We start from the raw sequence: 12,800 nt of genomic DNA on the forward strand, positions 1-12,800 counted from the left end.
TGCTTTTGCTTTTGAGCAGACTCAGCATCTCACAATTAAGCCAAGGGGTCTCTTGATCCACCCACTTCCCTTATCTTTAACAGGGATGAATTGTTTTCATGTTTCCAGCATTCTTGAAAAAATCCTAGCACTGCAAGTTCCTTTACCCTTCATGAAACCTTCTCACAGAATCCCTCCCAGCTGAGCTCTGAGCAACCTGAACTTTACTTTTCTAAAATGTGATATCTAAAACCTATTCAACAGGTTCAATAATATAATTATAATATCATATTCAATAATGTAATATTCAGGTCAAAACTAAAAGGGGAATTTTTGCAGAATGTGGTAATTTCCTACTGGACAACATTACTGCATCATGAGATCCCAAAGTGAATGTACAGGGAGCTACCTATGTCTCTTTGTTATCTCGGCTTTAATTATTCATTTGAAGCTTACCCAAATGCCTGCCCTGGGAAGTTGTTACAGGAAGCCTGTGCTTTTCACCTTCGCAGTAATATGTCTCAGAGGATTTGAAGGCCTAAAAGAATAATAAATTTTCTTTTAATGAGGTGGTAAAACTCTAAATTGCTATATCAGATCCCATATCTGCTTTGCAAATTAGGAGAGAATCAATAATCCAGACTCATGAAGGAGATAGTAAATGTCTTGTGTCATGCTAGAAGAAATTTCTGTAGATGTTTAAGGAATATGATGAGTGATCTCCTACGAAACAGTGGTACGATGTATTTTTCTTTATGCCTGCAGGACCACAAAGTAGAAGAATTCATCGGTTCTCCACTTTACTCAGTTATCATAATCAGTTACGAGATGCTATTGCGATCTTTGCATCAAATTCAGGCTATAGAATTTAACCTCCTAATCTGTGATGAAGGACATCGTCTGAAAAATAGCTCTATTAAGACAACTACAGCCCTCACTGGCCTGTCTTGTGAGAGGAGAATTATCCTTACTGGTTAGTACCTATAGTAACTTTAAATATTTTGCTATATTAATAGTGCTAGGCTAGGGTAAAGGGAAAAGATTATATGTATGGCATGGGCACAGGTATAAATTTTGGCAATGGGTATTAAATGCAGAAATCTTGGTTCTTGTCACACAGGTTATTTCCAATGTTTTTTTAAAATAAATACAAATTTTTTTTATCTTCAGGGGCAAGCAAGGAGCCTGGGAACTTCTGTAAGGGAGTCAGGACTCTTCATACACTGATTGTTTTCCTTTGTAGTTATTTATTAAAATTGATTTAGAATTTGTCTTTTTTAATTTCTCTGTTAGAACAATTAGATGTGCAGACTGTTTAGTTAGGAGGGCAGTATCTTGTTATTCATGGCAAAGTTTTAGATCCATTCAGAACTCTGAGTAATTCACATTGAAACAAAACATATTTGCAAGATGCATTCTCAGCCTAAAACCCTGCTTCAATGGTTGGACTTCTCTCAATGAAGAATTGCCAAATGCAGAATTATTTTTTTTCTCTTTCAAGGTACTCCAATCCAAAATGACTTGCAAGAATTTTATGCATTAATAGAGTTTGTGAATCCAGGAATACTCGGTTCGTTATCCACATATAGAAAGATATATGAGGAACCAATTGTCAGATCTAGAGAACCTTCAGCCACAAAGGTACATTGTTAAAAAAATGCAGGTATAGAAGAAAATTTGTAGACAGCAAAGTGAAGACATTTGCTTTCCATGAAATAAAGTGAAGCTCAGGACTACTAATAGTAGCAGAAGCTCTTCACCTTCCTATTTGAAATAAATTCACTTGTTCTCCAAAGGGAGCAGAAGGAATACACACATGTTGAGATCATCTCATTTCAGCTGCCTGTGAATTCATGGAGTCATTGAAACATCAAGGTTGGAAGAGACCTTTAAGATCATCAAGTCCAACTGTTAACCTGTCCCTCCACTGTAATCCCCAAAGCCTAACCCATGTCTTTTAGCACCAGATCCAGACATCTCTTAAACACTTCTAGGGATGGCGATTCCACCACCTCCCTGGGCAACCTATTCCGGTGCCTGGCCACCTTAGCAGGGCTAAATTTTTTTCTAATATCTAATCTGAATCTCCCGTCTCAGTTTATGACCATTCCCTCTAGTCCTCTCACTGCAGGCATGGCAGAAGAGACCATCCCCCACCTCTCTACAACCTCCTGTCAGGTAGTTGTAGAGAGTGATGAGATTAGTTAGCAGACAACATTCCCCAAAATGCCATGTGCATTGCTATGTGACAGTACTTTGTTCATTCTTAGTTTCTCCACAGTACTGCAAAATCTACATGATTTTATTGCATCTCCAGAAATTCTAGAATATATTTCCAATTTGGATGTCATCTGGAACATTATCTTCCTCTGTTTAAGACTTTCAAAACTAGATGTAGAACTAGGCTAGTGCAATGGTACTAACTGGAGAAGAATTGACCATTACAGTCCCATGTCAGAAAGTGGTATCATACTTTCAAGATGTTATTTAAATGACTAATTAAAATATCACAGAACCTTGTTCTGATGAAATGCAAGATTATAAGTAATTTTGTGCTTTGTTCTTTTAGGAGGAAAAGGAATTAGGAGAAAAAAGAGCAGCAGAACTCACACGCCTCACTGGACTCTTTATTCTTAGAAGAACACAGGAGGTTATAAACAAATTTCTGCCCCCCAAGCAGGAGAGCATAATCTTCTGCCGACCAGCAGCACTGCAGCTTGAATTGTATCGCAAACTGCTTAGTTCTCGAGTTATTACATCCTGTCTGCAAGGCAGGCTGGAAAACAGTCCTCACCTAATATGTATAGGAGCTTTGAAAAAACTTTGCAATCATCCATGTCTTCTGTTTAAAGCTATAAAGGTACCTATGGTCATGGGGGTGGGTGCCTGCAATTAGACGTTTCAGCAGACAAAGGGCACTAGAACTATGTTATGGTCAATGTGCATGTTATTTGAGGTCATTTCCATGCTCTCACATACACCTTGCTTTAGGAAATCTGCTTTCAAAAACATAAATGTTAGGAAATTTGAATGTACTCAGGAAAGGTGTCTCATCAGATTTCTATTGCCTTACGGTATTTTCTTTTTCTTCATGTGTTTTCCTTCTTAATCTTGTCTCTGATTATTTGTAAAAATACGTATAAATGTGAATTTTACAGCGAGCACTCTTAACTAGAGATTACTCTCTGTACTTTGCTGGTTCCTCTGAAACCTTCCTGTCACTCTCTCGGGTTCAGTGACACTGGGAGCTGCAGGCTCAAAATGACAATGGTACTAGATGTCTCCATTTCTATTTCTCCTGGGTCCTATCACACTGTACACCTTGTTATTTCTGTAGAAATGTTCTCGTTTCTATAGGTCAATAACAGGATAGTTAGAACTTGGTAATAGTAACTTCTATGGCCATTAGTTGAAGTTCAAGTAAGGTGAGTGGAAACGTAAATCCTTCTGAAAGGATGTACTGTGTGACTTTATAGGAATGTCTACAGCACAGACCTCCCTGTAACTTTCAACACTGCCAAGTAAAGTTCATTGCCTTTACTTCAGTGTATAAGCATTAGGAATTTTTCATATGTAAAAGCTTAAGCCTTCAATAAATATAAGGATGGAAAGGACTGTATCTGCAAGTTATTTATTGCCAGTGTGGTTTTGGCAGTGGATAGCCTGGTTTTTTCCTCCCTGTGAAACACTGGTTTTCTAAGTACTGCAAAATATTACCTGTATTTCTTCTATTTTATTGGGTTTCCTTCCTATCTTTTCTTCATTTCCAGTTGTATAACTGAACCTTAATGACAGCACTTTCCTAAAAAGAATCAATGACTGGGAAGTTCCATAACAGGGTATTATGGGATTTAGAAAGAACAAAGTGTATTGTTTTCCCCCCACTCCCAAGTTGTAGATATTTCTTTATTGTGGATATACATCTGTGTGGTTTTGTAAGTAGAGAAGATGTACACATTTTTCAGTCTTAAGTAGTTCAACTTTCTACTCAGCTGCAAGCAATGTCTTCGATTAGAGGGTGTAAACCAAAGTAAACACTATCAGTATTTTAAAACTTTGCTTTCAATCCAGTGTTGGGAGGTTGTCATGTTCACATGATACACTACTTTCTGACAGCTTTTGTTGCCTCCTTTTGTCTTTGTATGAAAATATAGCAAAGTTTAAAAAAATAGTATGTTAGAGGGGATATAAATGTTTAATCCTTTTATTTTCAATAGGAAAAAAGCTATGATCCTATGTCTGAGGAACCTGCTGAGTCCAACCTCTACGAAGGCATAATAGATGTCTTTCCACAAGATTATACTTCAGACACTTTCTCTGAAGCTGATTCAGGAAAGTTGCAGGTGCTGGTGAAGTTGTTAGCAGCAATCCATGAGCTCAACTCTTCTGAAAGGCAAGTGTGAAAGAAAGGTAGAAGGGAGGAAATGGGAATGACCTGGATATTGATTTGCTTTTCAAATGCATGGAGATGTAACATTCAAAATAGGGACATTGCAACTATTTGCAGAGGTGCCAAATATATTTACGCATTGTAATCCTGGTGCTTTCCTGTTGAACTATGAAACTAGGGTTTGCTGCTGACATAATTTTCTAAGATGCTCTTGATGTTTATTGCAGATAGAGATACTTGTATTTTTCACATCGAGTTTCAGCAAGTAACGTGTGGTACTGCCCTTGTACTATGATGACATATTACCTTTACTTACAGAGACTTTCCAATGCTTTGTATCTCCTTGAGGAGATGTATTAATCTATTAAATTACACTAAAATGTTTTCATTACTAGATTGTAAGTGATTTCCTCTTTAATCATGCTTAACTGCTCAGTGCTGCTGCTTTTCTGTTCAGGGCAACCAGTCTCAACAGATGAACTTGCACAGCAACCGCTTATTTCCCCTGTGGTAAATGCCACTGACATACAGGAGAACCTCTGTTTGTCATGGGGTAATAGGATGCACATGATTAATTTCTGTGCAATTGCTGATTTGCGGAAATCTCACATGACCTGGTGTCCCGTGATAATTTTTTATGGACTCCTGCCTTAAAGCCCAGCTATCCCAAAAGTATTTAGCTTTTAACTTTTACTGCGATTGATGTCTAAATAGGACATGCTGTACAGTAGTGAGAAGCAGCGACAGATCTCTTGACACTGATGTAATGGAATATGAAGATATTATCTTCATACGAATCAGACAGCTGAACCTGTTGTTGGAGTTTATGTACCTAGCATACATTGAAACCAACGACAGCTAAGTATCTAAATGTACTGGCCTTATTTGTTGCATGCCAAAAACCTCAGGGTATCAGTAAAAAGCACGTCTCCCTGTAGCAGTAGCTGCTGCTGAGTTAAAGCTGTTGTAGAGGTGTTATTTTACACCTCTAAGTTTTGTTGCTGTAATTCAGTGCTGTTCTTTCTCTTTTGTTTCTCTGTTGTCATTGGTACTAAATAGTTTTTGCAATATACAAACTCAATTCCAGTCCTCTTTGTAAGTGTAGGGTCTATTTTTGAGTGAAAACAAATGTGTGAAAGTGGTGTTGATTGACAAAAAAATCCAAATCTTGCAAAGTCTTTGCAAACAAGTCTTGGATGTAGTTCAGTTGTAAAATGTAATAACAAAATATTCTAAAACAATTCTAAAATGTTAATATTTTTGTTTTTCCCTTTTCCCCAAGTAAAAAATTGTCTAGTTCTTCAGAACTTGTTATTAATCAAAACTATTTTAAAAAATAATGGAATTGGTTACATGGAGTTTAGATTATAAAAGGCAAGATCTGGCAGAAAAGACCTTAACTTTCCTTATTATTTTATTTAAGGCTTCAATTCAAAAGATCTTTGTCTACTCAGTAGAATCATCCTCAGTATCTGGGTGGATGGAAATTCTAGATTTGCAAATCTCTGAAACTTATTTGGGCAAAATTTCAGAGAAAATACACCAACATAGTTTGGGTCATTAGTGTAAGGGATCAGACTGATTTTGCTTCCTAAAAAAATAACAATATGCCATAAACTATATTGTTTATGGGATCTTTCACTAGCTTTCACCCCAGTTCTGTTCAGTCATAAAATGTAGGAAAGAATCTCTGCTTTCCTACTTGACTTTGATTGTTTTGTTTGTTAGAATTTTCTGAGGTTTTCTGTGGAAGTTCATAGTAGCTTTTTAGGTAAATAAAGTCATATATTATTTATTAGCTCCTACAACACCCTCTGCAAATGCTGCTTTAACAACAGCTATTTTGTATAAACAGAAATGTAAAAAAATTCTGCCTTTGTGGTTGGTTTTGAATCCCTGAAATCTGTTTATTATGCCAAATTCTGTTGCAAAGGGAAACATTCATTATTTAACGCTTGTACGCTTGACAGTAGGTATGAGGCATTCAGATCTCAGAGGTGCTTCTGATTAATAGAACTGTTTTATTTCTTAGGAAATAAAAGTTAATCCACATTGATGTGTAATTTCTGCTTGGCTTTTAATTTTATTTTCTTAGATGTCTTCAGTAATTTGTTATTGGACTTTAACTTTGCCAATGCCCAAGATGATAACTTTGTTTTACTATTTGACAGAGTCGTACTGGTATCCAACTACACTCAGACATTAAACATATTACAAGAGATATGCAAACGTTATGGATACTCTTATACTAGACTTGATGGAAATACTCCTGTCTCCCAGAGACAACAGATTGTTGACACTTTTAATAGTAAATTCAGCCCAGCTTTTATCTTTTTGCTGAGTTCAAAGGCTGGTGGAGTAGGACTGAATCTGGTCGGAGCATCTCATTTGATCCTGTATGATATTGACTGGAATCCAGCTACGGATATTCAGGTCTGATAACAACTATGTACACGTGGGTTGGGATGGGCATCAGATGAATTCTTGATTGATTTTGAAATGTCTGGCTTTACATGTCTAATTGGTACCCAATTATAGCGTTGCACCTGGGCAAGTACAATACCAAAGCAAAACTTTCTGAGAAGAAAAGAAGAAATATTTATCTGTCATCGTACATATATTGGGATCATTAGAAGCCCTCTAGCAGTCAAAAAATAAAAAGATTAAATTCTGATTTCTTTAGAGAACTGAACCATGTGTCCTCTTTGTCTCCTGATGTCTTTTTAACTGGAGAGTTGCTGTGTTTCTAAAAAAGAAAAACATGATTAGATTGCATAGCAAATGTTGCTGCTGATTTGTAATACCTGAGAAAAAGGGAAAGATTCTGATCAGAATTACAAGAATGAGGAAATCACATCGCAATGATGCCAAAAGAAATAAAGCTAAGCCGATGCTGTGATATTCCTGTGAAGACCTCAAGGGGTTATTTAGTTGCCATAAGAGTGTTCAGTTAAAATAGTCCTTAACAATAACGATTAGAAAAATCTTTTTATGAACTCATTAAGAAACTTTTTGTTGTAGAGTAATGTTGTGTGGTTAATACCTGAAAGCTCTGATTCTTGGCCCTGCTTCTCTTCCCAGGGTGAATTAGTACCCTCATGTGGTCACTTGTCTTGTTGCTTGGAACAGTCTGCTAAGTCAGACAAAACTGCTACAGGTCGCCAAAGACTGCAAACCATGTTGTGGGTACTTGTACCCAGGGTGTAGGTGTGACCCATACATTCTGGGAAAAAAATCATATAGCAGTACTCAGTTACACTTTGTTTGTGTAAGAAATAAAGGGGGTGCAAAACACCGGTTTTATAATTTTAAAAGAAATGGAAGAGTTACTTTGGAAGAGGTGTTGTGGCCAGAAAAGAACAATTTTGGAGACGGGGAGAATGATGAGTATTCCTGAAATATTAAACAGTTGTTAATGCTTGGAAAACAAATATGAAAAGATTTCTGGCAGGAGAGATTTGAAACCCCTACACTCCTACTTAGTGTACAGAAAGAAAGGGGAGCATAAATGGCAGAAAGTAAATTACATTTTCAAAATTGTTTACAGTTAATACCAGAAAACTTATAAAAACAAAGGCAGTTATTGCGGAATGCTTTATTTGGACAGCATCTCTTTGAACAAGCCAGTGGAATTGGTGGAACTCGTAGTGGAGGCTACAAGTTGTACTTGAAATGTCATTCTATCATAGACTGTTAATGCTCTTCATCTTTTTGCTTTCTTCAGGCAATGGCTAGAGTGTGGAGAGATGGTCAGAAACACACTGTACATATCTACAGGCTGCTAACCACAGGTCAGAGCTGGTGCTCAAGCTTGCCCTAGAGTGAGACAGCTGTTGAAATTTCATTCATAAAAGAGAGGGAGGGAGTGTTTTTGGAAATCATTCATTCTTAAAAAATGTTTATTGTTTGTTCTGAATTCAGTTAAAACAGAGGCATCACTTGCCTTTGCTTTGCTTTTGCTTAATAATTGAAAATAGTGGTTTAGCATTTTGCATGTGTATTGTTATCAAAACATGGATTTGACTTCTTCTTTGTAAATACCAGTCAAAAATTACCCCAATTTCTCTATTTTTCTTGTTTTGTTTTCAATACAGGCTCAATAGAAGAAAAGATTTATCAAAGACAGATCAGCAAACAAGACCTTTCCAGGGCAGTTGTAGACCTTTCTAAGACATCTGAACACATCCATTTTTCCATTGAGGAGCTTAAAAATCTTTTTACTCTTCATGAAGATTCCAGCTGTGTTACCCATGACTTGCTTGAGTGTGACTGTATGGGAAAGGCTGACCATCAAAGTGAGTTTGTTTTTCATTTTCTCTGGCCATTGCTGAGGAAGTACAACCATTCTGAATATGTATAGTTTATCTCTGGAGAAAACTTTGATACTCAATTAAATAGGATTGAAATAATGAGGTTCATTATGGGATCTTCCAGATATTGGCTGATTTGTCTTATCCATTGAAGCCCTTCACAAAATGAAGAAGACAAAACTTGCAGTAACAATCAATTCATTTATAATGCCTCCTAATTCCTTGAATTAACTATGTCCTGCTCAACTAATGATTCATTACAACCAAATGGCACAATATGGTGTTTCATTTCTAAATATTCAAGGATAGTAATGAGTACCTGGTAAGGGCTAGTTCGAAAGCAATTTAGCTGAGGACAGCTACACCAGATGAAGAGCACAAGTCCTGTGAAGAGAGGCTCAGGGACCTGGGTTTGTTTAGCCTGGAGAAGAGGAGGCTCAGGGGTGACCTTATCACCCTCTACAACTCCCTGAAAGGAGGTTGCAGTCAGGTGGGGGTTGGTCTTTTCTCCCAGGCAACCAGCAGTAGGACAAGAGGGCACAGACTCAAGCTCTGCTAAGGGAGGTTTAGGTTGGATATTAGGAAGAGATTTTTTACTGAGAGAGTAATCAGACATTGGAATGTGCTGCCCAGGGAGGTGGTGGATTCACCGTCCCTGGAGGTTTTCAAGATGAGACTGGATGTGGCACTTAGTGCCATGGTCTAGTAACCATGGTAGGGTTGGACTTGATGATTTTTGAAGTCTTGTCCAACCTGGTTCATTCTATGATTCTAAGATCTATGCCAGCTCTCTGTATAAGCCTTCATTTCTGAGCCATTTTGTTTTTTAACTAAAGCTGATGCAGGATGATTAAAATAGTTATTTGAGAAATGCTGGAAGACTCTGGCAGTTGTAAAGCCAAGTTGCAAAAATTCACATCTATCCTTTCTGTAAGAACCTGTCTCCTGTTCTTCTGGTACCTCAAAATTGTTTTAATGCCTTACTGCATAGAGATATATAGGTTTAAGTTTGGAGCAGGATTAAAAAAAAAATTATCATAAGATATGTTTGAATCTTATCCATTTTAATTTTTCTAGATCATCTAGTTTCTTAAAGGAAAGAGAGTCTATTGCCCTGGTATCTTTCTTTCCTTTGGGCATGAAATATCCATGTACACTCTTTAGAGGTGTGATAGTGAGGTACCAATACTGATATCTTCCAAATGCACACAAATACCTCAATAAAAAGAACTCAAGATAGGGGAACAAGAGTGTATGTTCTCAATAGACATGACTAAGAAATTAAGTAATGCAGACCCAGTGAGGCTAATTTCTTGATTGTTTGCTTGTCCCCAGGTAATAGGCTAGACTTGTGTTTATTTTTTATCTCATTCTGCCCAAAATGGGGAGGACTTGGCTAGTGGCAGCACAGGGCTTCAGCAGCCATAAGAATTTTACTTTCTCCTTTATTTTTGCTCCACACGTTGATTTAATAGCCTTTGTGTCTTTCTTTAATGATTGAAAAATTAGACCTTTTGTTTTGGTGTGAGTAAGTGATGTTCTAAAACATACCAGCCTCCACTTAGGTACTGTTACAGGATCTGTGTGGGAAAGGACCTTTCATATTAGATGTTAGCCAGATTTTCTCAGTATTGTGCACTGAGGCAGGTACAGCTCCTGGACTGCAGAAATCCAGAGAAATTTTGTGTTGTTACTGTGATGAACATCAGTGCATGTAATTCCATTTAGCATTTTGCAATTTTCTGAACACTCTTGGCTTCTTATCTTGTGATTTGAACACATACTAGTTCCATCAGTTCAACCACAGCATTAGTCTCTTGGATTTTGTAACCAGAACTTCCTCAGGGTAATAATAGCCTGGTCCCAGTAAACAGAACCTTTAGGCAGTAAATTCAAGAAAAGCCTGAAGACCATTCTTAGACTTAAGTGGTAGCAATGATAGAGTGAGGGAAAGGTTTGGTTTCCTGAAGAGCAGAGGACAAGCTGGATCATCAGTTCCCTAGTCAAATTGTTCTGAGTCATGGTCTTCAGTTTGATCACCCCAGAATGCAGCTACCACTGGTTGGTCTCTTTGTCTTTCCTAAGCACAGAAAGCTGTCAATTACTGCATCAGGGAACCAGATTCAAGATGTGGAATAAATACTGGTGCACAGAAAAGCCAGGAATTTCCACTGATTTGTCTCCTTCATTTCTAGCAAGTATAATTCAAAAGATAAACTAAAGAGGAGAAATCACAACATATGAGCTTTTCATAGGGATCTCCATTAGATATACAACAGTAAGACAGGCTATTCTTGACCAAGCTCCTGTGGTCCATTCACACTAGGGCCATCTTTAGCAAACTACATGAGCCTTGAAAAGAGGAAATTACCTGTGCATGCATATGGATTGTGCAGATGGGTTGCTTGCTATTCTGCTGGCCTTCAGATCAGCTACAAAGCTGTAAGCCTGTTGTTTTACCTGATCATAGTGTAATTTAAGGAGTTAGGAAGGCAGAATCCATAAGTGCATCTGTTCTAAATTTTATTCTGGGCAGTAAAAAACAGATTTCAAATTTGCTTCAAATACGCATCATATGTCAGTCAAAAGGAAAGTCTTGTGTATATGAGACTTTATGGGCTGTCCAAAACTTAAAAAACCCACAAGAATACTCTGAGTCATGCTGCTCACATCACTGGCCTGTCCTAAGGAGCACATAGAACTGCTATGAAAATATCTGATGACAGGTTTTAAACCAGTAACGCTAGTGATGCAATTTTTTTCCATCCAAAATGATTTCTTCATTTATCCCATGCACCAGATGAATCATAAAGCCATCAACATGTGACCTACCCTGCAACGAGCTGGTGCTGTTTGGGGCCTTAGGATCCTTTGTCAAAAGCGAATTCATCTCTTTGTGCTTCACAGCAATAGTCTTTTCCTTACTGTGGTATACAATATTGTGCATATTGAACAATTTGGCATAATCTGGATGTACAGAGTGTACAGATCTAGTGTGCTGAGTCAGTGAAATAGTTACTCAGGCTATTCTTAGCTGGCTGGAGCAATTCCTCTGGGAGGAAATAGAAGCTAGCACGAATTTTGCTGCAACATCTATCTAGACTCAGATTGACTTAAAGAATGGGAGCAGTCCAAATGTCACAGAATTAGGAAAATAGAGGAAAGGAAATTGCCGGATAAGACATTTCCTTTCCCATCCCTGCGTAAAAGGATTTGTCTTTATGCTAGCATATGGTGATTTTGATAAACTCAATCATTGAGCAAGAAACAGCCTTTCCCCCTTACTGTGGATACATATGTTTGGGTTTCATTCACACAGAAGGATTATACGTGCTGTTCTATTTTCTCTCATTTGTTATCACCAACTGGCTTATTGATTCAGACTGAAATTTTCTGTCTTAGTTTTCTCTGATTACTCTACTGCATAATTTTTTTCAGATCCTTCCTCAGAAAAGCCTTCTGTATCTAGAAGTTGCCAGCTTGGACAAAACCATGGGAAGCCTAATTCAAAGAAACCACTCTCCATGTCTCAGTTGATGCAATGGAAACATTCCTCTGGGCAACATCAGACTCTTGCTGATCCTTTCCTTGAAAGGATAAAAGAGAATGTTTCTTTCATTTTCCAGAATGTGACCAATCCAACTCCCCCACCTAATAAAACTTAAGTGCCTTTCCCCACCACTTGCATCCTCCTCCTCACAGGCCTGGTAAACAACTGATGTGCAGTTACCTTTTGTTCTTTTTGCAAAGTTCTGCTTTGTGTGTTTCTGATGAAGCTTCTGGGTAAATGTGATTTGTGGTGTTTGTACAAAGTTACAGTTATTACTAAGTTACTCATACTTGCTATAATTATAACACAGATTAAAAAAACCTAACTTTGCTTTCCAGTCATCTGTTCCTTTGATATCATAATTAGCTGGATTGTTTTTATGCACATTTCTACTCTAAGGCTACTTTGGTTTATAGTTTTCATTTGATATTAACACTTTATTGCTTGTAAAACTGGCAACTCCTCAGCCAAATTTAGTAAGGTTAGGCAATGCTAGATACATGTGTGCTGTTAAGAAAGCTTTGGTTGGATTTTTGTTATGACAGTGAAGAGCTATGTGTCTGTATAAATA

General features: G+C 37.5%; 1 protein-coding gene across 1 annotated transcript in view; it reads left to right on the forward strand.

The window, feature by feature from the left end:
- The window catches only part of RAD54B (RAD54 homolog B (S. cerevisiae)), a 25,563-nt gene extending 13,085 nt beyond the window's left edge, over positions 1 to 12,478 (forward strand). Inside the window, exons 5-12 of the mRNA XM_009070212.1 lie at positions 745 to 952; positions 1,481 to 1,620; positions 2,549 to 2,839; positions 4,197 to 4,372; positions 6,541 to 6,802; positions 8,094 to 8,160; positions 8,464 to 8,664; positions 12,118 to 12,478. Coding sequence (XP_009068460.1) covers positions 745 to 952; positions 1,481 to 1,620; positions 2,549 to 2,839; positions 4,197 to 4,372; positions 6,541 to 6,802; positions 8,094 to 8,160; positions 8,464 to 8,664; positions 12,118 to 12,344 — 1,572 coding nt within the window. The 3' untranslated portion in view covers positions 12,345 to 12,478. The remainder of the gene's footprint in view (positions 1 to 744; positions 953 to 1,480; positions 1,621 to 2,548; positions 2,840 to 4,196; positions 4,373 to 6,540; positions 6,803 to 8,093; positions 8,161 to 8,463; positions 8,665 to 12,117) is intronic.
- The last annotated feature ends 322 nt before the right edge of the window (positions 12,479 to 12,800 follow it).

This window comes from Acanthisitta chloris, unplaced genomic scaffold (genome assembly GCF_000695815.1).
Source record: "Acanthisitta chloris isolate BGI_N310 unplaced genomic scaffold, ASM69581v1 scaffold22162, whole genome shotgun sequence".
NCBI classification, from domain to species: Eukaryota; Metazoa; Chordata; class Aves; order Passeriformes; family Acanthisittidae; genus Acanthisitta; species Acanthisitta chloris.